This window comes from Plectropomus leopardus, chromosome 6, assembly GCF_026936395.1.
Source record: "Plectropomus leopardus strain MGB_pleo_1.0 chromosome 6, ASM2693639v1, whole genome shotgun sequence".
Taxonomy (NCBI): Eukaryota; Metazoa; Chordata; class Actinopteri; order Perciformes; family Serranidae; genus Plectropomus; species Plectropomus leopardus.
The window spans coordinates 808314-832218 of NC_142181.1; the positions used below are offsets into that span (position 1 = coordinate 808314).

The window sequence follows — 23905 nt, forward strand, 5'->3', positions numbered from 1 at the left end:
TCCAGACTCACCTGGACCTGCAGGTGTCCCTTGGGGCCCTGGGGGTCCTCTCTCTCCTGGTGGTCCCTGTCCTCCAGGTAAGCCTACGTTTCCTGGCAACAGCACCACCTTTGCAGATACGTCCTCCCCCCTCGGGCCTGCAGAGGGCAGAATTCAGCACAACATTCAGTACTTGTACCAGCATACAGTATCCAGTACATCACAGTACAGGCAGTCCGTACCAAATAATACTAATACACTGGACTCATAGAGCGCTTTTCTGGATGCTCAAAGACGCAAAACAAAGTACTGCTGACAGTTTTTTGTCCGCTGTGTGATGTCACTGCATTACCTCTCCTCCCAGGTGGTCCTGGAGGTCCTTGCAAGCCAAAGTTACCCGGAGGTCCGTCCTCCCCCTTCATGCCTGAAACACACACAAGGAGCCCAAAGTCCAACTCAAAGATAGAAGATAGTACTCTTTGTACAGACGACAGTACTCTTTGTACAGACGACAGTACTCTTTGTACAGACGATAGTACTCTTTGTACAGACGATAGTACTCCTTGTACAGATGGTAGTACTCTTTGCACAGATGATAGTGCTCTGTACAGACGATAGTACTCTTTCTACAGATGGTAGTACTCTTTGTACAGATGGTAGTACTCTGTACAGACAGTAGTACTCCTTGTACTGGTCAGTTTACTGGTTATCTGACTGTCGCTCTCACCAACAGGTCCTGGGACTCCAGTTTCTCCCATCAGGCCTTTGAGTCCTCGTGGACCTGGTGGTCTGTCTTCACCCTGTCAACAACAGCAGCAGACATACACTGACAGGCGTGTTCGATCCAACACACGTGACTCCGTTCCCTCCTCAAAACGCCCAAATGTAGATAATTCAAATTCTAACATCACTGACTGAGTACTTCTCAGTACTGACCGGCTCGCCTGGAGGTCCAGGATCTCCAGGGTAACCGAGCGGTCCCGGGTTACCCGGTGCTCCTTTAATTCCCTTGTCCCCTTTAAAACCAGGACCTGGAGGACCAGGAGGGCCCCGAAAGCCTGTCGGACCTGCAGAGAGAGGGACCAGATTATTTACACATATCAGCCCCCTCAAGACCCTGAAGCTTGTTTTCTTTCAACTGTCATTTTGGGTCAAATATCTCATTAACCCTTTGAGCAAACTGGCTTATTTTCTTTCAAAAACATGAAGCAGGCAATGAGCAACAAAGGAAGAAAAGTTTAAAATATAGAGAAAGAAAATTACACCCCAAAAACTCAGATTAAAAAAAAAAAAAAGAGTTAGAAGAGAAATGTGTCTGAACGCAGCACAGGGAAAAAAAATATTTCGATCCTGGAATATGCACAGCTGCATTTAAATGGGAATATTAATGGGATATTATTTTTTGGTGACCATGTGAACTACTTAACAGGAATATTGCATTTTTCAGGACTGACGGCAAAAAGCGAATTATTGTGTGCATGTAATCGTGGCCACTGTGTGTTTTCACCTTTGGGTCCTCGTTCCCCGGGGAGTCCCGTCTCTCCTTTGCTTCCTTCAGTGCAGACTCCCTCTCTGCCGGGACAACCAGGAGGACCAGGGGGCCCGGAAGAACCAGGACAACCTGGGTTTCCCCCAGGACCGAGAGAACCAGGTGGACCGCAGACACCAGGAGGACCCGTCTCCCCGGCACACCCTGAGCGGAGAGAGTTTTATTTATTCTTCATAATCACACCTGAGTGAGGACGAGGGGTCCTGGACGATTATCGGGGTCGATATTTGACATTTGGCCGATTATCTGTATCTGCGTTTTATTTTATCAATCGCTAATAAAATTAATTAATTGCAAAAAAAAAAAGCGTCAGCATATGAGGTGAGCTTTTACTTTAGAAAACCTCAGGTAGCTATTTTTACGTCTTCTATTTTTTATTTCAAAATTTTTATTTTTATTCTAAATGCGTATCAGCTCCAAATATTAGTGATCGGTCTCATAAACGACTAATAATCAGCAGCAGTATCAGCCCAGAAAAAACTGTATCGGTGGACCCCTAATGAGGACTCACCAGGTGGACCTGTCTTTCCCTCTGGGCCCCGGGGTCCGATTCCAGGAGCTGTGGAAAAAAAACAACCAATCAGACCGTCACCTGTCTGGGTTATTGGCTGAAACTTTTCAAAATTAAACTGAACACGAATATCCGATTATAATAACAATTTTGGCTTAAGTTTCATGCAGTCTGGTCTCCTACCTCCCATGGCTCCTTTCTCTCCAGGAGGTCCCGGGATCCCGTCCTGTCCCTGGTTTCCTCTGGGACCTGATGGACCAGGATCTCCAGGAGCCCCCTTGTTACCTAAAAATATGAAGATATAGTTACCTCACTGAGGGGACAGCTGTCAGCCTTTAAATTATTTAATTTCAAATTCATTTCACCCCCAAACAATAAATTGTTGTTAAACGTCAACTGTTTAAAGCCATGGCCTTTATTTATGGCCTTTATTATAAAGGTAGTGATGCTAAAAGAATGAATTCACAATATTCATAAAAATAAAAAAGTATAAATATTCACAGTTGTTAAAACCATATATTAAATGTTATTTCATTGTATATTGGATGAAAGAAAGCATATCAGTATAATTTTTTCACAATTTCTGAGGTGTTTCCAGAGTAGTAAATATCTAGAATACATGCATGGACATTAGGGTTGCAAATTGTACGCACTTTTCTTAATCGATTAATCTGTAATATGAATGATCAATCAATCGATTAATTGTTATTTGAAAGAAAATGCTTATTTCAAACAATACTAAATGCAATAGCAATTGATGAATGAATGAATTTTAATTTAATTGTTAGAGTCCTGTATTTGAAAAAATCTGTTAAAAAGTCAAAATTGATTTTATTGAAGCCACAGGGAAATAAAATATGCAAAAAATCTTTTGTTTTTTTTCTTAGCTGTGACTTTAATGGAATACTGTAACACTGGCTGACGTACCCGTGAGGCCGGTGGGTCCCACGGGCCCATTTGTCCCCGGAGGACCGTCACAGCCCTTTTCACCAGGAGTCCCAGGAGGACCTGAGATGGACAGACAGGCATTATTTATCTGTCTGTCTCACAACTTTAGTGTTCTGGGTCAGTTTCACTGCTCATGTCAGAGGAAAAGCTGTAAAAAGTCACCATTCGCTACCATTCGCTATAATATAATGATGCTCAAACTGTAATGGATCATACCTCTGCATCCCTGGGGACCAGACAGTCCTTTGGGGCCACAGGGGCCAGTGTCTCCTGGAGGACCAACGTTTCCAATTTCCCCTTGTACCCCCTTCACACCTGTTGGTCCTGAACACCCTGAATTCCCCTGAGAGAAATCAAGACGGATGAGACGCTTCATTGTTTGTTTGTTTTTTAAGGAGTTTTTCACTTTATAACAAAACAAATCAGAGTCATAAATACATCTACAATGTGTTAAATTAAGCATAATATATTAAACAGAAACCATCATTAACAAAGAAAAAGACAAAAAATCTGGTTTCGACCACTGGATACATAATGTCATCTGCATACAAGGATATCAGGTTAAACTGCATTAATGTTAATTTATTGTTGGATATTCATTAAATATTGACACTTCATGCACCTTATGCACCTTTTCTGCAACTAATTATACAGCCAGCATACAGCATACCAGCATGATTTGGATATTTGTGACTCATAACTCTTATTTCAGTGCTGTTCAGTTTTGTTTTATTCACTTCATGAGTTTCTAATCTGAGTGGGATTTTAAAAAAAGTTTTTTTTGTTGATTTTTTGTTGATTGTAAAACTTGTAAAGCAAAAAAAAAAAGGTTACTTCGTCATGCTTGTGTGCTCTGTGTACATGTGATACCTTCTCTCCTTGAAATCCTTTAGATCCTGGTCCAGGTGGACTTGGTTCTCCTTTAGCACCTTTAAGTCCTCCTGGTCCTGGTTTTCCATCTGATCCAGGTTCCCCACAAGGCCCTGCACAACCTTTCTCCCCTTTAACACCTGGACCGAAAAAAACAGAGAAATCTTAAAACCTAGAGAGACAGAGATCGCCCCAGAAAGTGAAATCTGTCTTTCTAAAGTTTATATTCTGTTTCTGAGAGTTTATACTGATATTTTTAAAAGTATATAAACAACTTCAAATGTTCTCTTCAAACCCGTTTGTCTTTTAAAAAGGTTTACAGGGACACAGTTTGGGTTTAAGGGGGAAGTTACCTGGTTTTCCCATCTCTCCTTGGTTGCCGCTGAGTCCACAGGAACCAGGAGGACCTGTCTCTCCATCTCTGCCGGCGTCTCCAGGAAGTCCTGTTTGTGATTTAAAAGTCGTGTAAATAAAAACTCGTCACTCAGGATTTGGGGTTTTTACTTTGACTGTCATGAAAAGAGTCAGTCTGAGGTTTTCAGTGGATCTCAGGAAGAGAAACTACAGCGCTGACAGCTCAGATAGCTGTGTTCACCTTGTGGCCCGCTGCGTCCAGGTCTACCGCTGCTGCCGTCGGCTCCTGATGGCCCCAGGGGGCCCCTCTCTCCTTTAGTACCAGTGAGACCTGTGGGTCCTGAGGGTGAGACAGGAAGCAGACAGACAGGTCACAGACAGGTAGAACACCACGCTGAAATTGTATTTATTACAAGTGGAGCTCATACGACTAAAAGCAGAAGTTTGCAATTTTTTTGTGTCTGACATACTCCTACACCAGTGACACCCAACATTTGGACAAGGTGCCAAGTGAAGAAATGCCCTGAAATCCTAGAAATGTCTTTAAAGAGATGTCCAACAATCAGAGAAACTTCCGTAAGTGTTTGAACTATCTTCACATCCTAATAATGTCCTTCAATGGTTGAAATGTTTTTAAGTCCTGAAAACATCCTGAAATTCTAGAAACGTCCTAAAATCCTATAAATGTCCTAAATTCCTGTAAATGTCCTAAAGTCCTAAAAACATCCTTAAATCCAGGAAATGTCCTAAATCAGAGAAACATCCTTAAATTCTTGAAATGTCCTCAAATCTTTGGAACATTATGAAATCCTAGAAACATCCCAACCTACAAATTGGTAGATGCATTTTATTATTCGATCACATCAGTGGCAGAGAGAAGGACTCTCAGCAAACTGCTCTGCATCATGGACAATGCCCAGCACCCTCTGCACGGCATCATCATCAGGCAGAGGAGTGTCTTCAGTGACAGGCTGCTGTCCCTGTCCTGCTCCACTGACAGGCTGAGGAAGTCGTTTGTCCCACAGGCCATACGACTCTTCAATTCCTCCTCACACAGATAAACACTGTTTGCACTGTTGCACTGTTTTTACTGGTATTGCACTGTTTTATTGTTTATTGTTGTTTTTTATATCTTGCGTTTTTGCATATTCTGCATCTCTCTTTTTCTCTGTATATATTGCTTATATATTTATTGGTCTATATTCTATTCTGTATGTTTAATATGCTGCTGGTTACTTAAATTTCCCTCGGGATCAATAAAGTACCTATCTATCTATCTATCTATCTATCTATCTATTACCTTTGGATGAAGCCAGCTGACCTGTTTCCTTCTGTTTCCTGTCAAATGTAGCTGTAGCTTTATACGTGAAGGACAAAGTCAAAATAACAAAACTGGCAATAAAATGGGACCCAGAGTAGAGCTGTGAAGGACACCGCGGACATCTTCTGCTGAGGATTAAAGAGTCACACTGACTGAAAACTGAACAATGACACCGACACGGTTCCTCTCAGGACTTCTGAAACGGAAATGAAAAGAGTACCGGCTTCTCCAGGTTCTCCAGGATCTCCATACATCTCCACAGGCGTCTGGAATCCTTTTGGTCCAGTGTCTCCTCTGTCCCCCTGAGGCCCCTGAGGCCCCTGAGAACCCCTGATCCCGTCTGCACCCATTTGACCTGACAGACAGACAAGTCACGGACAGTTACAGTCGGACAAAACGAACTGTTTGATTAATCGATTGATTGACTGGTCGAATAATGAAACCTTTCTGTCCTGGCTGTCCAGTCTCTCCAGGCTTCCCATCATCCCCTGGCCTCCCAAGTGCTCCTGGAGGACCCACGTCCCCTCTGAGACCTAACACACACATATGATCAATAAAGTTTTTAAAGTTCGTGCTGAGGGGAATGCGAAAGGCTGAACCTCATTTTATCACAATTCGTCCAACGGCTGTTAAGATATTTCAGTTTGAGCCAAAATGTTTATCAGAAGGTTTCGACAGAAGAGCGGGTGGACACGCCTCCTTACCTGTGCTTCCTGGCTTCCCATTGGCTCCTCTCAGGCCCTTTGGACCAACTTCTCCTACTGGCCCAGGAGGTCCATCAAACCCAGGGGCCCCGTAAGGCCCCTGTGGTCCAAGGACTCCCATGCCTGACCGCCCAGGGTCACCTCGCACACCCTTTGGGCCTCGGGTCCCTACAAGACAAAAGATACCTGTTGGACTGGGAAGATTTAAATCCTTGTCCCAATCTCAGAAATTTCCCAAAATCCTATAAACTTCCTGAAACAATAGAAATGTTGTTAAATCTAAGAAATGTTCTGAAATCTGAGAAATATCCTCAAAAGAGATGTTACCTGTGAATCCGATGACACCCATCTGTCCCTGCTCTCCTTCAGGTCCAGGAGCTCCTGGTAAACACAGCCCAACAAATCCAACCGGACCAGGGACGCCGTCCAGACCTCGACGACCTGAGGGACACTTCAGGTCACTAAAGTTCCCTTTGGCTGTTTTCAGCCTCAAATCATCAGATTTTTAATGAGCTACCTTTGGGTCCAGGAGGTCCATCTTGTCCTGGAGGTCCTGGAGCTCCATCTCGCCCCGGGGGTCCGGGGTTTCCTTGGAGCCCCACAGAGCCATCTTCCCCCTGGGGGCCTGACTGACCCTGCTGACCTGGGAAACCGATACCGTTGTCCCCCTGTGACCACACACAGGAAATGTGACAGTTTTTTTGTTGCACCACGTTCATCAGTGTCAACAGCTTTGTTTCAGCTCGAGCCGAACCGAAATCTCACATCACGTCTTTGAGGTGTATTTATTTTTTATTTCTTGTTTCATCACACAGACAAAAGATAAAGAACTATTTGAATATAAGGAATACAATCAAATCAGTTAAAAAGTGTTGGTGACGTTAAAAGGCTAACTACAGTGTGAACATGACGGTAAATTACAGTAAATGTGTTTATCAGCTTCATTCTTTCTTTAAAATTGCCTTTCAGTGATTTTATTTGCTTCATTGTTTTATGTGTATTCTGTTTTTATTGGTCATTAAATACATTCATTTAATTACAAACAACTTTAACTAACTGTGTTTTTAAAGGTGCATTTAAATAAAGTGTATAATTATTATTATTATTATTATTATTATTATTATTATTATTATTATTATAATTATTATTATTATTATTATTATTATTCACACTTCATTTTTTAAAAAAGAACCTTTTTTAGTATGTGCTATTTTATTTTATTTTTTGGTCTTAACGTTGGTGGTTTATTGGTTTATCCATTATTTTGTCTTATTTTTATTTATCTTATTTATTCTATTGGTTTGGTTATTTTATTTATTTTTATTGACATGCACTATCCTCTTTTAATGGTCTACTTTTAGTATTATCAATTTATTTAATTTTTTAAAATTTAATTGGTTCTGACTCACATCTTTGTATCTTTTATTGTTTTTTTTCTCCATTATTATTTTGTGAGTATTTTTTAAAATTATTTTTAATGGATTTGAATCACTTTTGAGGACAGGTAATGACTTTGTTTCGTGCCTGCGTTGTCAAACGTGCTCTGTAATTAGTGTTTTGCTTGCAAGCTCGTTCGGTGGTCCGTGTGGTCGATGTCATTTACATACGTGTGAATCAACACGTATCAGATCCTCATTTTTCTGTGTTCTGTCCAAACTTTTTACTGTCTCTATGTTTGACTTTCTCTCTGGATGAGTCCACGTTACCTTGGGGCCCGGCATCCCTGGGGGACCTGATGGCCCTGCCCGACCCTTGATACCAAAACTTGGTAAACCTGGAGCCCCCAGAGGACCCTTGAGTCCTAATTAAAATAAAAAAAAAATGTGTTCCTGTTATTTATCATCTTCATTAAACCGTCAGCTGGCTGTTTTATTCGACATATTCAGAAATCAGACCTTTGACCCCTGGGAAGCCTGGAGGCCCCTGGATTGAAAATCCGACATCTCCTCTTTCCCCCTTTGGACCAACAACTCCTGGAGCACCTGGAAATCCTGTCACACCTGAGACCACAAATAACGTGATTTTTATGGAAAGATTTTTGTTTTTTGGCTCTTAAATCTGTTTTTAAAATACTTAAAATACAGCAGGTCGACCCGTCTCACCTTCAGGTCCGGGGTTTCCGGCTAAACCTTTCTCTCCTTTCTGTCCTGGGTCTCCTAGAGAGGTTCTGATTTCACCTGGAGAACCTTTTTCGCCTGAATGAGCAAAGAAAGAAGGTGATTGTTGGTGTGTCTGAATCACATTTTTCCCTTTTTCCACAAAATCAGCGACGGTTCTTTAACTGGTTCTGTTCAGGATTCGTGTAACCTTCGAGAAATCCAGCAAAACCGGCCCAACGTTTCCACGAATTTTACGCTGAACCACTGTCATCGAGGATGCGTCACCAACAGAAGGCGCTGAATAATCCACAACAGAAGAGAATAGTTATAGAATAAACGAATAACCTGTACCTGCAAACTTTTGTTCCATTTAACCCCTTCCCCCAAAAAGAAAACAAAAAAACAAAATGGACCTCGGCTTAGTTTCATCGCGGTACATGGTATATGACGGTGTCGGTGTGCTGCCTTTACCCATGTGTTTCTTACTAATAAATAACGATAGAAATGTTAGTAAAAGTAATATTATATTAAAATATAACGGATAAACAAAACTGTACACCTTTTTAATTCAACTTTCTCTGAAGACTGACGTTAACTCGCCATAAAACACTATTTATTCAAAACAAAATAAATCTCACCCAAACCATCTAGGTTACTCTTGTTAGTAATCTAGTCAGCCAGTCAACAATCACCAGCTCCGGTTTGGTCAAAATAAAACCTAAATTCACCGAGTTTGATGTAAAAATGTGCTGTTGTACCCACACGGTCTCTCTCTCCGCCTGCTGGCCGCCGGCTGGTTACAGTCCTGTAACTTCTCCCTCCACCACCAGGTGCCGCTGAGTCTTTCAGCTCAGCTGCCTGATCCACCAGCAGAGACTGAGCTCTGTTGGTGCGTGCTGTGCACTACATACAGTGGGACTCATTCATAAAATGTGAGTAACTCTCAGAGCAGAACCGTCGCTGTCAGTGATTGGTTGTTAACGGAGGCCGTTGCATTATGCAACAAAGGCAAACAATTGTGACAAAACCAAATTTCTGGGTTCTGGACCATTTCATTTTATGTGGAAATGTTCTGAACAGTTCAGATTTAGGTGTTGGAACCAGGATGGAACTGGTCCCATGTTGGTGGAAGACAGGTGTTTCCACGGTAACGGTTATTGCATGAAACATTAAACTTTAGTTGCGGTTTGGCCTTTGGTTCACACGACGACGGAATTTTGGGGTCCTAAAAACGCAAACTTTTTAAAACTGGGATCCGGAGTGTAATCTTTTTGTCGCCATGGAAACTGGAAATGCACGGATCCTGGGAGAACTGCAACGTCACGGCCACGGCGAGCAGGAGGAAAACAATAACAACAATGGCGGCCTGCCAACGGTTGGTGCTGCTGACTCCGCTGAGGTTATTACTGCTGTCAGTTCTCGTGTTCGCCGTCGTCGTCTTGGTTGTTTGTACCGGTCTTCTTCTATGGTGTGTCATTACAAAGTTATGTAATGACAGTTAAGAGACGCTCTCGTCTGATCGTGGCCTCTGTTGTCGGCTCGTAGTGACCTCCTGCAGTCTCTCACCTGGTTTTCCAGGATCTCCTCGCTGTCCCAAGACTCCCACGTTGCCCTTAGGTCCTGGAGGTCCCGGAGCCCCGATTCCAGGTGGTCCCGGAGGTCCCATCTGTCCCGTTAGTCCTCTGGGACCAGTCTCCCCTAGCGGGCCCCTCTCGCCTTTTGAACCCGGCGGCCCCTGAGCAGCATTCAAGAGAAACAAAGCCATGAAATACGAGAATAAAATTGGTGCAAAATCAAAGACCCCGCTGTGACGTCTTTCCACAGAACAGACGGTCCGGGTCACGGATAAAAAGTGTTTGTTCTCTGGTCGGTTATTTTGTAATATTTCGACTGCTGTGTCTCAGGTCTCAGTGTTTTTGGTCACCCCCCCTCAGTCTGGACTCTGGATGGTACTCACAGGGTTTCCTTTCTGTCCCAGAACACCTCTCCGTCCCGTCAGTCCTCGAGCTCCATCTTTTCCCGGGAAACCCGGCGTTCCTGGCTCCCCCAGGTCCCCGTCCTCCCCCTTCTGCCCCACCCGCTGCATGATCCCAGGGTCACCGATAGGCCCCGGGGGCCCCGGGAGGCCGGGGATACCAAAGGGGCCCTAAGGACAAAACAACAGACAGAGAGAATGATGAGGCATTTCAACACGGTACTTTTTTAACTAAAATAAATTTAAAAAATCACACCTGAGGTACAATCTGACCGTCCAATCAGAAAGCTCTCCACCAGAATCTGTTGTTTTCTTTTCTGATTGGACGGTTGGACATGCAGCGCTCTCATTGGTTAGAATAATTCAGCTCAACATATGTGAAACCCTTCAGTGGTACACTGTTCTTTTTTTGATCAAATTTTTATTTCGTTTTGTGCAAAGTTTATTAATAAATCACATCTGCATTGCTGCAACTCGTCCATATACGTATGTCCGTATGTTTTACAGATTTTGCAGGTATTGATCCCGTCTAACCCTCCCACGCCTCCCCGAGGGGCTTCCAGTGAATGAAATTAATAAATAAAGCAGTGGTAGTCCGTGCAGAGCCATTGTTACGTGTATGTGTTTGTATCTGCCTTTTCAACTTGAAAAAAAAAAAAAATTCGGGGGTTTGTATGCTGGTGAACATTGTGTCGGGTCATTTTTTAAGCCCTGAGATGACGTAAAGGTCAGTGCTGAGCAGTTTCCTCCTCTGCTGTGAGGTCTGGGGTTAAAATCCTCTCTGTCTGAAACATCGCTGCATATTTAAAGACTGAATGTGGAAATCCTGATCAGGAATTATCCATGAGGAATATTTCTGATGAGCCATGGTGGGCGGAAACTGCCAGCTTACGTCATCGCTGAATCCCAAAAAATGAAAGGTTAACAGCAAAATAAGAACAAATCCTGGATACAAAAAAAAATAAGCGAAAGTTGGTCTGTTTATCATTTCTTGCATGTGACCCGTAGATCGTAGATCGTGTGACTGAAATGGACAGATATCGTCTGTGACGGACGAGTTTATGGAGCTGAAGATGGAGCTCACCTGCGGGCCAGGTGGGCCTGTGACACCTTTGACCCCCTTGTTACCTTTGGGTCCTGGAAAACCGCCTGATCCTGGAAACAGAGCGACATCACAGAGACATGCAGGTGAACATCACCTGAGTCTGGATCGGATACCGTGTTTAAAGTTTAATGATTTTATAACAATGGGAAAAAATCACTTACAGTTAAAGCTGAGATCATTGGATTTGTTGTTTGATCATGTAATTTAGGTGCATCTCAGAAAATCCACGACCAAAACTCCGACCCTCCATGTCACGCTACATTATCATTTTTGGAACGATCTTAGGAAATATTCTAATAATTTGAGTTACTGGTTTTCTGATTTCATGAGCTATAAGCCGTAATCATCAAAATTAAGACAAAAAAAAATTGAAATATCTCGATTTACATGTAATGAATATAAAATATACGAAAGTTTACCTTTTTAAATAAATTACAAAGAAAAAAAATCACTTTTTCATGATATTCTCATTTTCTGAGATGTATCCGTCCTTTAAGCTTCATGTTGTGACCCTCTTTGATGACTTTTAGGAAATTAGGTAAATAAAAAAAAAAATAAAAAAAACTACTTCTATTTTGGTAACTACTTACCTGGTACCCCGTCTTCACCTGGCTCGCCTGGTTTACCTGGAGGTCCTGGGGGGCCAGAAATAACCCGACAGTTGGAGCACAGCTCCCCCTTCTCACCTGACAAACGACAAGCACACTGTTAAAAATGTCTGTAAAATTAACAGCAAAGTGCTGTAAGATCATGACGTCATAAAACATTAATATTTTATAAAGTGCTGCACCAAACAAAACTGTTCATTTTAAAGTAAGAATATGCTGAAATATGCTGAAATAATGGTATTTTTTGTGGAATTTACAGATTACTGTAGTTTTAACACTAGAAAACTGTAATACAAAAGCTAAAACTGTCAGAATAACAACATGAAATAAAAAACCGTAACTCACCCGTCCGTCCCTCCTCCCCTCTGATTCCAGGAAATCCCACCGGGCCTTTTAGACCTTTAGCTCCTGGAGAACCGACGTCTCCCGGCAGGAAATCTGCCAAAAAGAAGACACGAATGAACTCGGACAGATTGGGAGGTTTTGGAAGGCGGATGCTTCCAGTTTTCCTGCTAAACCAGCCGGACCAGGTGAGCTGACATCTTTAATCCACATCTTTCCGGAAACCGATCCCTGAAACTGGAACCAGTCCCAAGATAATTGCCTGAATTTTTTTTTTTTAAAAGATAGAAATATATATATATATATATATATATATATATATATATATATATGTGTGTGTGTGTATTTGTATATATTTTTTTTGTTGGGGGGGACTAATTGGTTGGTAATTTATTTTTATTGTCATACTTTTCTAAATCCTCTCGCCAGGCTGGTCATTGTGTTTTTTTTCCTGCATGTTTCTGACAGAAATCAAATCTGTTTGCTCTGGTTTCAAAGCGTCACACAGCTTGTTAAAGGTGTCACAACGCACAAGAAATCTGACGCTTAAAGAAATCTCCAGGTTTCAGAGGGTTAAATGGTGCGTAAATTCAGAGTCCTAAAAGAGTCTCCAAGGTTTTTATAGTCTGAGTCCTCAGATCTTCAGAGAAAGTGTGAAACTGAAAATGAATTTGACTGTGAAAGTGTTCGCACAGACGACTCAAACCCTCCGTCACCTGGTATTCCCGGTTCTCCTGGTTCTCCTGCAACTCCAGGACCTCCTGGGACTCCAGTCTTTCCCGGGGGCCCAGCGATGAGGGGCCCCGGCTCTCCTGGCTCTCCTTTGGGTCCACTCGAGCCAGGTGGCCCCTGGGGGCCGGGTGGACCAGTGATCCCCACACCTTGAGAGAAAAGGAACAATAATCACTGTGAGCTGTGTTTGATTTAATCAGAGTTTAAATCACGTCTTGAAACACTTTTTTTCTTTATTTATGATAATAAATAATTGTTATTATTATTATTATTGTATTATTATTATTATTATTATTATTATTATTATTATTATTATTATTATTATTATTATTATGTTATTTTTTCGCAAGTTTGTAATTGGTTTGATTTCTTTTGAAAAATATGAGGGGGGAGGCAACAAGCAAATTGCAAAAAAAATGTATTGATTTGGACATTTTTTTTTGGAAAATGTAAAAAAACAACACCCTTATTTACAGTTATTATAACTGGATGTTATTTTTTCACAGATGAGGCTGAGGGAAAACAGAGGTGTACCTGACTCGCCCTGCAGTCCAGGAAATCCAATGAGTCCTTAAAGAAAGCAGAGAAGAAGAACGTTACTGTCCGAGGAATCGACTACGCAGACAAAACATCACACCATAAATCTGATCCAAAACAGGCTTTGAAACGATAAAAATCTAAACAAATATAACTTTTTTAACTCTTCATGTGTGTCTCTGTGATACCTTGTTCTCCTGGCACTCCTGTGGGTCCGCGGGGCCCCGCGACACCACGCTGGCCCTTCAGGAAAATGTGTTTCCAAACCATCTGATTAAAAAACACAAACAAGTAGTTAACATGAAGACTGGCCTGTATACTGTTGGCCCCGCCCCCTTCTTTAAGGACCCCGTCTGAACGACGCAAGCCTCCGAAATGAAGTCAGTTCAGTTCACACGGTCCTGCTTTGGATATTCCTGCACGTTCTCGTTCCACAGCCGCCAAATACCACCGTCTCTGCAGTGATTTTGACTTCCGGGCGCTGGTTGCCATGTGCTTTTGTTGCCCTAGTATAACCCTGTGCAGCATCATCCCACCATGTGTTTGTGTCGGAGCGTCAGCAGCAGACACACACAGAAACCTGGAGCGTGATGTGTAGACGCAGAAGTCTTCTGTGAAGCGGCAACATGTGACGACTTGAGACGAGTGCGTATCTTATTCGGGCAGAATCGCCCGTCCTTGCTGTCAATCAACATTTGCACAAAAACAAAAAAAATCCATAAATGAAACGATGAGTCCAGACTCACCTCTCCGGGCAGACCTGGAAAACCTCGCTCCCCTTTCTCTCCCTGAAAACACACATCACAAACACTGTCACACAGTACTGCGTGTACTGCTGCAGTAATACTTCCTGCTCCTCATACAGTACGCACCGTGGCTCCATCGATACCTGGAGGGCCGAGGTACCCACGATCCCCTGGCTCGCCCTGCACACACACAGCTCAAGTTAACCCTCAGTGTATTTTAGACTTATTGTAGGAGCTGAGCTGCAAATTCACTGATTACACTCAGATACACAATCTGGACTACATTTAGGACACATGCATCAACACACACACAGTTATCACAACAGGAAGAAGAAAAGTGTGTGAAATGCAGCAAATGGTCCCTGAGGGTTCATGTAGTTTCTCCAGCTGATCAGTGATCAGTTTTTGGAGTCTGAACGAACACGTTCTGGTATTACAGGCTGTCTGCATGTGATCAGTTAGCTCAGCATGTTACCGGTTCTCCCAGCTCTCCCGGGACGCCGTCCTTCCCCGGTTTACCCTGAAACACAAACAGCAAACATGTTAAACCAGGATTTTTTTTTTTTTTACATATGCTTGTTTCAAACACTGTGAAGCATTCATAATTAAATACAACTGAAAGATAAAAATAAAAAATAAAAGAAAACAACCCAAAAATAAGAAAAATATCAAATTAAAGCCTCTCCATAAAAATGTATGTCTTTATTTTAGATTTTTCTTGGAAAAATAATGTTTAAAAGGGCAATAATTCTGCAATACAATTCTACATTATTATTATATAATATATATATTATATATATACTATTTTTTGTGGGGCAATTTTTGTCAAGTTGCGCATCGCCTTTTTCATCATGTCATATTCTTTAAAGGTGGCGTCCAATCATCATTCTTCAGTGTCGAATGACTCGCTGAACGCGCCCTTTGACTCGTTTTCAGCTAGAGAGAGCCGCCACATGTCTGAGGACTAGACTTTAATTTTCATCAAGTGAAAGTCTCCTGGAGTCTCTCTGTCTCACCAGGGAACCAGGATCTCCTCGCCCGCCCTTTCCTCCTTTAACCCCGACCTTCCCAGGCACACCCTGGAGAGGAAAACCAACACACACATCACTCTGATAACAACCAAAAAAGTCAATTACACAATATTTAACAATATTAAACATGGTTTTCTTAGCTGAGAGAATGATTCTGTGAGAAAGACACAGACGGACAGGCTGTCCAACTGTGAGACAGCTTTGACTTACAGGAAGTCCTTGACAGCCTTTGAATCCAACTTCACCTGGTTCCCCCTGAAACATAAAAACCAGAAACATCAAACCGGCAGCAGCTGAATGCAGATCCTTTACTTTAAAGTAGAGGCGGGCGATACGACAGAAATATCATATCACAAATTTTTAAAGGCAGGATCGCGACACAAACACACACACACACACACGCACACACACGCACACACAAACACACACACACACACACACATAAAGACAGACAGACAGAGAGACAGAGGGACAGACGGACAGACCTTCAGTTCTTTGGGTCCTTCTGCGTACAGTTTAATTCCCTTCTGTCCCGGGATCCCTGGTGGGCCACGGTCACCCTGGCAACCAAACACAGCTGATGGTGATGATGATGGTGATGGTGATAATGGTGATGTTCATGGTGATGATGTTGATGGTGATGGTGGTGATGGTGGTGATGATGGTGATGGTGATGGTGATGGTGGTGATGATGGTGATGATGGTGATGTTCATGGTGATGATGTTGATGGTGATGGTGGTGATGGTGATGGTGGTGATGATGGTGATGGTGATGGTGATGGTGATGGTGGTGATGATGGTGATGATGGTGATGGTGATGTTCATGGTGATGATGTTGATGGTGATGGTGGTGATGGTGATGGTGGTGATGGTGATGGTGGTGATGGTGATGGTGATGGTGATGGTGGTGATGATGGTGATGATGGTGATGGTGATGGTGATGGTGATGGTGGTGATGGTGATGGTGATGGTGGTGATGGTGATGGTGATGGTGGTGATGATGGTGATGATGGTGATGGTGATGGTGATGGTGGTGATGGTGATGGTGATGGTGGTGGTGATGGTGATGGTGATGGTGATGGTGATGATGGTGATGGTGATGGTGGTGATGATGGTGATGATGGTGATGTGATGGTGATGGTGATGGTGGTGATGGTGGTGATGGTGATGGTGGTGATGGTGATGGTGGTGATGATGGTGATGGTGATGGTGGTGATGGTGATGGTGGTGATGGTGATGATGGTGATGGTGATGGTGATGGTGGTGATGGTGATGGTGGTGATGGTGATGGTGATGGTGGTGATGGTGGTGATGGTGATGGTGATGGTGATGGTGATGGTGGTGGTGATGGTGATGATGGTGATGGTGATGGTGATGATGGTGATGGAGATGGTGATGGTGGTGATGGTGGTGATGGTGATGATGGTGATGGTGGTGGTGATGGTGGTGATGGTGATGGTGGTGATGGTGATGATGGTGATGGTGATGGTGATGGTGGTGATGATGGTAATGGTGATGGTGATGGTGGTGATGGTGATGGTGGTGATGATGGTGATGATGGTGATGGTGGTGGTGGTGATGGTGGTGATGGTGATGATGGTGATGGTGATGGTGGTGATGGTGATGGTGGTGATGATGGTGATGATGGTGATGGTGATGGTGATGGTGATGGTGGTGATGGTGATGGTGATGGTGGTGATGGTGATGATGGTGATGGTGATGGTGATGATGGTGATGGTGATGGTGATGATGGTGATGGTGGTGATGGTGATGGTGATGGTGATGGTGATGGTGGTGATGGTGATGGTGGTGATGGTGATGGTGGTGATAGTGATGGTGATGGTGATGGTGATGGTGGTGATGGTGGTGATGGTGATGGTGGTGATGGTGATGGTGATGGTGATGGTGGTGATGGTGATGATGGTGATGGTGATGGTGATGGTGATGGTGATGGTGGTGATGGTGATGGTGGTGATGATGTGTTTCAAAGAAATGTCAGTCTAAAATCACACACGTCTGCTCACGTTATAATCATGTCATGTGACTGGCGTTAGCCGTTAGCTCACCCTCTGTCCCCGGGGACCCGGGATGACTGGACTGGGACCCTCCTGACCCTGAAACAAACACAGCATCATCAGGACTGAGGTCACATGACAAAAACAGGACGCTTTCAAACATTCGGTGGAGATTAGATCAGATTATCCACCGAGATTTTAATGTTTTGAACATAAAGACCTGAACGTGTGAGAACAGATCTCCAAAAGTCCAGAGAAAACACTTTATGTGGTGCAAACAGGATATTAACTTGTGCAAAAATCACCTTGTGCTAACAGGCCATTGTGTGAAACTTGTGTGAAAAATATATTTACTTGTACTTTACTTACTTTGTACTAAAAAATACATATATACATATATATAATATATATACATTTTTATAGATATTAACTTACGCAAACATAATGTCATCTTGTACAAAAATATATTAACTGGTTTGAAGTTTTCACATTGTATGTCATCGTATCGCATCTTATTGTATCATATCATTCAATCTAAAAAAAAATGCATAAATGATAATTGGCAAAAGTTTTTAAAAAGAAAAAACAAATTGCCAAATCATTTTTTAAGAAAAAACATATTACTAAAAAATGTTTAAGAAAGGAGAATCGGAGAAAACAAGTCACCAAAAACTTTTTTAAAAAAAACCTTACAAAAAACCCTGCCTAACTGTTTTCTTTCAAAAAAACAAAACAAAAAAAATTTAGCAATTCTTGAAGAAAAAGCTCCTTTTTTTAAATTGCCAAAATAATTATAAAAGAAAAAAAACAAATTTTAAAAATGTAAAATAATAATAATAATAATAGAACTTCTTAAAAACATTTTTAAAGAAAAAAATCACCAAAAGTGTTTAAAAAAACTGCCCTTTAAAAAAAAAAAAAAAAAGAGTACTTTTGCAAACAATATATGAACTTGTGCAAAGTGATTTAAACTCGTGCTAATACTAATACTGTGAACATGATTTTCGGTTGTTGAAGGCGATACGGACGGAGGAGATGAAGTCGGGAGTGTGTCGTATTTTGGGAGCTTGTAACGGCGGTTTAAGAAAAAGAAAAAGATTTCATGAGTCAAAGAGAGATGAAAGAAAAGATTTATGTCACTGTTCAGGTCCGAGGACACAAACTGCTCTCGGATCAGTTTTTGGCGCGCTGACCTTCTCTCCCGCTAACCCCGACTGCCCGGGACTCCCCTGAGACACAAAAACAAAAACAGCTGAGGTCAGTCTGTCCAAACGTTATCTCTGAAAACGTGTCAGTAAAGTTCCACGGTTTAAGATCGGAAGCGTACAGGAAGTCCGGGGGATCCCGGCGGTCCTGGCAGGCCCGGTTCACCTGGATCTCCACTCAGCCCCTGCAACACAAGCAGCCAATCAGAGCACACGCTCCATCAGCCAATCAGAGGACAATCTGTACCAGCTAATTAAGAGAGTCCATTAACCAAAACCGATAAAGTTTTTTCTCTAAAATGATTCACTTTATGCGGCTGTCGGGACAATTTTGCCTTAAAAAGCTCGTACACATGGGTCATTATCATTCCGTAAAATAAAATACAATAAAATAAAATAAAACTAGAACGTCCATCAAGTCTTCAAAATTAAATATTTTAAGTGGACATGATTTTGATGAATGTAAGATTGAAAATGTAAAAGGTTAATTTATCATCTGAAGTTATCGATCACTTTACGCTGTTGTAGTGGAAAAATTCACATTCAAAAAGCATGCTCAAATTAAAAAATCCAAAAAATGAAATGAAATTAAATAAAATTAGAACGTCCAATCAAATTTTCAAAATTCAACACAATTAAATAATCAATTTAATATTCATTTATTGTGCAAAAAAAGAAGAAATATTTCAGATTGGGGCTGATGTTTTTCTCACTTTGACAAGAAAAAAAAGGTAAGGCCAGAAATCATTCTTAAATTAATTTCTGCAGATACGGATTATTTTTTTCAAAACTGACGTGAGTCGATCTTCAACAACTAAAACGTCCAGACGGCAGAAGGACACTTCTGGATACGAAGGGTGTGATTTTCTAAACGTGAGCATTAACTGACGATGTTTCACAGACTGAGGAACACCAACGTTTTCTCCGTCTGGTCCTCGAGGTCCCGGCGCTCCTTTAATATCCTGAGTGACGGGAAAGATGTACGAGTCTCCCTGAATGCAGAAACAGAAGAGATAAATGTGTTTCAGTCGTGATACCAGAAAAATAACTTTTGTGATTTAACCCTTTAGGACCCGCTTTGACATCACACACACTCGAATCGCTCTGCACACAAAATGCACTTTTTAAAACCAAGCTCTAAAAAATATTATAGATTAATATTATTTTCCACTTTCATTGAGTATATTTTTTAGCCAACCTCAGCTCTTATCTGACATATCAAATATACATTCATTTTAATTTTAACCCTTTAAATATCAGGTTTTTGCAGATTTAAAAAAAATGATGATAGCAGAAACACTGATTTGTATACATTATTTTTTTGTGTAGTGTCAAATATTTAATACTCAAATACTCATACCAATCTGAACACAAAATGTGCTTTTCAAATTCAGACTGTAAAATTCTGAAAATTAATGAACATTTAATATTTATGATTAGGACTGATGTTGGTTCAAAAACATAAATCAATGAGAATAGAAAACAATATCTGATATTTTTTAACCTGTTATTTTTTCATGATGCAACTATGATGTTAGATTAAAACAAAAAACACAAATGAATTATTTCCAGTGTCCTCCTCCTCAGTGTGTGAGTGTAGCTGCTGACAGTCTGGGATATGTCAGTGTGTGAGTGTAGCTGCTGACAGTCTGGGATCTGTCAGTGATCAGCAGCTACATTGACTGTGACAGGTCACCTAGTGGAAATAGCATGTATTTCCTCCATATGCCAAATATGGTCAAAATGACCTCATCAGGTGGAAAATAGTCAAAATGACAAATTCAGAGTCAAAAGCCCAGAATGACACCCAGAAATAATACAAGTCCTGTTTTTCTGCTCTGATGGCTGTGGGATCAAAAATGTCAGTTTGAATGGGTTTCAATGGAGCATTTTTGGACCTGAACAGTCTGAATGTAACTATTTAGTTTCCACAGTGTATTTTAGACTTATTGTAGGAGCTGAGCTGCAAATTCACTGATTACACTCAGATACACAATCTGGACTACATTTAGGACACATGCATCAACACACACACAGTTATCACAACAGGAAGAAGACAAGAGACTAAAATGAGACAAACGGTCACTAAAGGGTTAAATACCACAAAATCTGAAAATTTGGGTGAAGAACTGGAGTTTTGGGTTTTATGGAGACATTTTCTGTGTTCAGGTGTGTGTTCTCACCTTTGCCCCTCGCAGTCCTGGTCGACCCTGAAACACACGAACACCGTTAACTTCAGCTCCAAATTAGCCTCGTTTAGCTTCAGTCTACAGTGATTAAAATGTTTTTCCCAGCATCCAGCTTCGCTTACTTGTAGGCCGACGGGTCCTGGAGCTCCAGGGTACCCTGGGTAACCAACGTCCCCCTGAAAGACACAAATCAGGACATCAGTCATGTTTGTGAGGACGAGGTCAGGCGATTTCTGTCTCAGCAGAGCTTCAAAAAGTCATTCACTCCCAGGATTACAGCCATTAAAATGGTAACCTTGTGCTGCTGTGTTTAAGGTAACAGCCTTGAAAGTTTTGGAATATGATGAGCATGAAGGTAAATGATGAAATAAATATTTAGTAACCAGATAAATAAAGAGTAACTCTTCATCCCTGCTGAAAATCCTGTTTCACGGCTCCACTCCTGACAGCTACATTTTCTCCTTCAGGGTTCCTGCAGCTCACAGCAGGTGATATTTTGGGATTTTTAAGACTTTTTTAGTGCCACTCAGACTTTAATATATATATATATATATATATATATATATTTTTTTTTAAATAGACGTTACCAATATTTTTGAGATTTTACAATGCAGCATCAAAAATAAAAAAATGTGTTAAATCCTACTCCCTTTGTCTGAGCTTTTTAAAGATGTTTTAAAGATTAATTTAAGCCATTTTAATACCAATTAAGGCCTTAATATTGGATATATGAATGCAATGCCTTTTAAGACTTTTTAAGGATTCCTGTCTTTGAACTATAGCCTGCACTGTTCAATTTTAAATTTTTGTCTGGTTATTTTTAGCCTATAACATTATTTGTGGCGTTTAAAATTCTAATAAATCTGTAAATTTAAATAATTTTGAAAGTACGAATAATGAGTTTATATCTGACAATAGATAGAAACTGTAGTATAATTTCATCGTCATAATTTTCATCGTTCCTCAGGGATCGACTGCAGCTTTTCATTTTTTTTCATCAGTCACATCACCAGAAGGCTTTAAATCTCTTTGCAGATGATGCACGAGTGTATCTTTCTGTCCGCTTTTGCGATAGCGATGATCTGCCAGATAAACAGTACCTTTGTCCCATTGCATCCTGGGAGTCCTGGTTTGCCGATTGGTCCTTCATGTCCAGGGAGTCCCTACAAAAAACAAACAAAAAAACACACAGACAACAATGTTGTTGAAGTGTCATGGATTTTCAGATGAAAAAATTTTGAAATATTCTCACCGTACAACTTTGAATTTTTTTTAAATTTAATTTTTTTTTACAGATTTTAAGGGCTCATTTAAATTTAGAATACTTAGATTTAGATTTGACTTTATTTTATTATTATTTATTTTAATTTATTTTATTTTTGTTTTGCAAGAATACGTGAAGACAATTTAAACCTATATGACTTTTCCACGCGCTTTTATTTCAAACACTCAAGCCTTATTTCAATGGCACATTTCATACAACAGGGCAGTTCAAAGAGAGTAAAGAGATACGATATAAAAGGTCAAATTAATTGCTAAATTATTAAAATATTTCAAAATAAAAAAACACCATTAAAAATTGCAAAAGTGCAAACAAAAGGTGCAAAAAAAAAAAAAAGATAAAAAAATAATGACATAAAATCCAGAATTTAAATTAGCAAAAGTCATTAGTTGATGGAAAAATGGAGCTCTTTTTGCAATGTAAATCTTTTCAATTTTGTATTTAACTGTGTCAACAATTAGATTTTTTAAACTTGAAAAAGATGGCAGTTTATTATTATTATTATTATTATTATTATTATTATTATTATTATTATTATTATTATTATCATAATTATCATCATCTTTTTTTCCAGAAACCTGTTACAACCTGTTGCTCTACATAGCTAAACTAGGACTGCAGTGACATATCACAATAATACACAAATAAAATGTAATATTGTACCGAAAAATGATAAAATTATATAAAAGTAATGATAATAAACACGTTGAAAATTAAATGCTGTTCTAGCAAAATATGTATATATATTTATATGATATAAAATATTTAAAAAAAGATTTTTCGGTGTGGAGACGTAAAGAGCTCGATCACAATCTAAACGATCTCTGCGCTCTAAATTCTCTCTTTTCTCTGTTTACATTCTTTATGTTATCTAAATGTTATGTGATGGTTCTTACCGGCAATCCTGGAGGTCCTGGAAAACCTGGTTTTCCTGGAAGACCCTGAAGAACACAAAAAACAGGCCTTCATGAGGCGATCCTTAATAAAGATTCCAAATCTGTATTGATGGAATTTGGATAAATGTGTCTAAAATGTGCTGAAGATATTAAAATCATCGTCATCGTCAGTCGTACTCGAGAGCCTTTCAGTCCTGAACTTCCTGCTGGTCCCTGCTCACCCTGAGGACAAAAAACAACAAAAACATCACTGTACGCAGTATTTATTCTCATTATTATTATTACTAATAATAATTATTATTACTAATAATAATAATATTATTATTATTACTAATAATTATTATTATTACTAATAATATTATTATTATTACTAATAATAATAATAACATTTCTTTCAAAAACAAGGGAAAAAGGCAATCAGCAGCTTGGCAGGAAAATTGCTCATAGTTAACTGAATAAATGCAGAATTTACAATAAAAGAACTACATATATCTATGTATGAAACACACGATAAAGAAAAAATGTCTAAAATAATATATCAAAACTGTACATCTAAGTACACCTAAGTACACGTCAGTACACCTAAGTGTACACCTAAGTCATCACGTTTGCTCATTTTTCTTTTGCTTTATGTTTTTCATTGTCTGTAAATATACTCATGTACTTATACACTTATGTTGTCTACATGTTCGAAATAAATCAAATCAAACAATTTTCTGTTCATTTTCTTGTACTTTTTTACTAATTTCTTGTTAAATTTTGTGCTATTTTTCCCCTTCTTTCCCATTGCTGCCTTCTAATGTTTTTAAAGAAATTAAGTCAATTTTCTCTGGTTTCAAAGGGTTAAATGATAGCCGTAGATTTCGGGTGGCGTCATGAATAGAGTCTGCACAGAAGTAAAGGACGG

At 40.4% G+C, this 23905-nt stretch overlaps 1 protein-coding gene across 1 annotated transcript in view; it reads right to left on the minus strand.

Annotated features, from left to right (window-relative positions):
• col4a3 (collagen, type IV, alpha 3) overlaps positions 1-23905 on the minus strand; it is a 41377-nt gene that overhangs the window by 7644 nt on the left and 9828 nt on the right. Inside the window, exons 4-46 of the mRNA XM_088078422.1 lie at positions 23176-23220; positions 22999-23043; positions 21921-21983; positions 20943-20996; positions 20815-20841; positions 19549-19623; positions 18754-18816; positions 18620-18655; positions 17478-17525; positions 15897-15971; positions 15622-15666; positions 15397-15459; positions 14856-14900; positions 14507-14560; positions 14381-14422; positions 13823-13904; positions 13632-13667; positions 13082-13246; positions 12369-12461; positions 12006-12101; positions 11395-11465; positions 10293-10481; positions 9902-10070; positions 8339-8431; positions 8132-8236; positions 7943-8037; positions 6754-6904; positions 6564-6677; positions 6237-6404; positions 5976-6065; positions 5753-5887; positions 4453-4551; positions 4211-4300; positions 3858-3997; positions 3204-3330; positions 2967-3047; positions 2223-2324; positions 2040-2087; positions 1487-1672; positions 916-1046; positions 707-779; positions 332-403; positions 12-137 (exon numbers count right to left, since the gene is read on the minus strand). Of these exons, the coding sequence (XP_087934548.1) occupies positions 12-137; positions 332-403; positions 707-779; positions 916-1046; positions 1487-1672; positions 2040-2087; positions 2223-2324; positions 2967-3047; positions 3204-3330; positions 3858-3997; positions 4211-4300; positions 4453-4551; positions 5753-5887; positions 5976-6065; positions 6237-6404; positions 6564-6677; positions 6754-6904; positions 7943-8037; positions 8132-8236; positions 8339-8431; positions 9902-10070; positions 10293-10481; positions 11395-11465; positions 12006-12101; positions 12369-12461; positions 13082-13246; positions 13632-13667; positions 13823-13904; positions 14381-14422; positions 14507-14560; positions 14856-14900; positions 15397-15459; positions 15622-15666; positions 15897-15971; positions 17478-17525; positions 18620-18655; positions 18754-18816; positions 19549-19623; positions 20815-20841; positions 20943-20996; positions 21921-21983; positions 22999-23043; positions 23176-23220 (3907 nt within the window). The remainder of the gene's footprint in view (positions 1-11; positions 138-331; positions 404-706; positions 780-915; positions 1047-1486; positions 1673-2039; positions 2088-2222; positions 2325-2966; positions 3048-3203; positions 3331-3857; positions 3998-4210; positions 4301-4452; positions 4552-5752; positions 5888-5975; positions 6066-6236; positions 6405-6563; positions 6678-6753; positions 6905-7942; positions 8038-8131; positions 8237-8338; positions 8432-9901; positions 10071-10292; positions 10482-11394; positions 11466-12005; positions 12102-12368; positions 12462-13081; positions 13247-13631; positions 13668-13822; positions 13905-14380; positions 14423-14506; positions 14561-14855; positions 14901-15396; positions 15460-15621; positions 15667-15896; positions 15972-17477; positions 17526-18619; positions 18656-18753; positions 18817-19548; positions 19624-20814; positions 20842-20942; positions 20997-21920; positions 21984-22998; positions 23044-23175; positions 23221-23905) is intronic.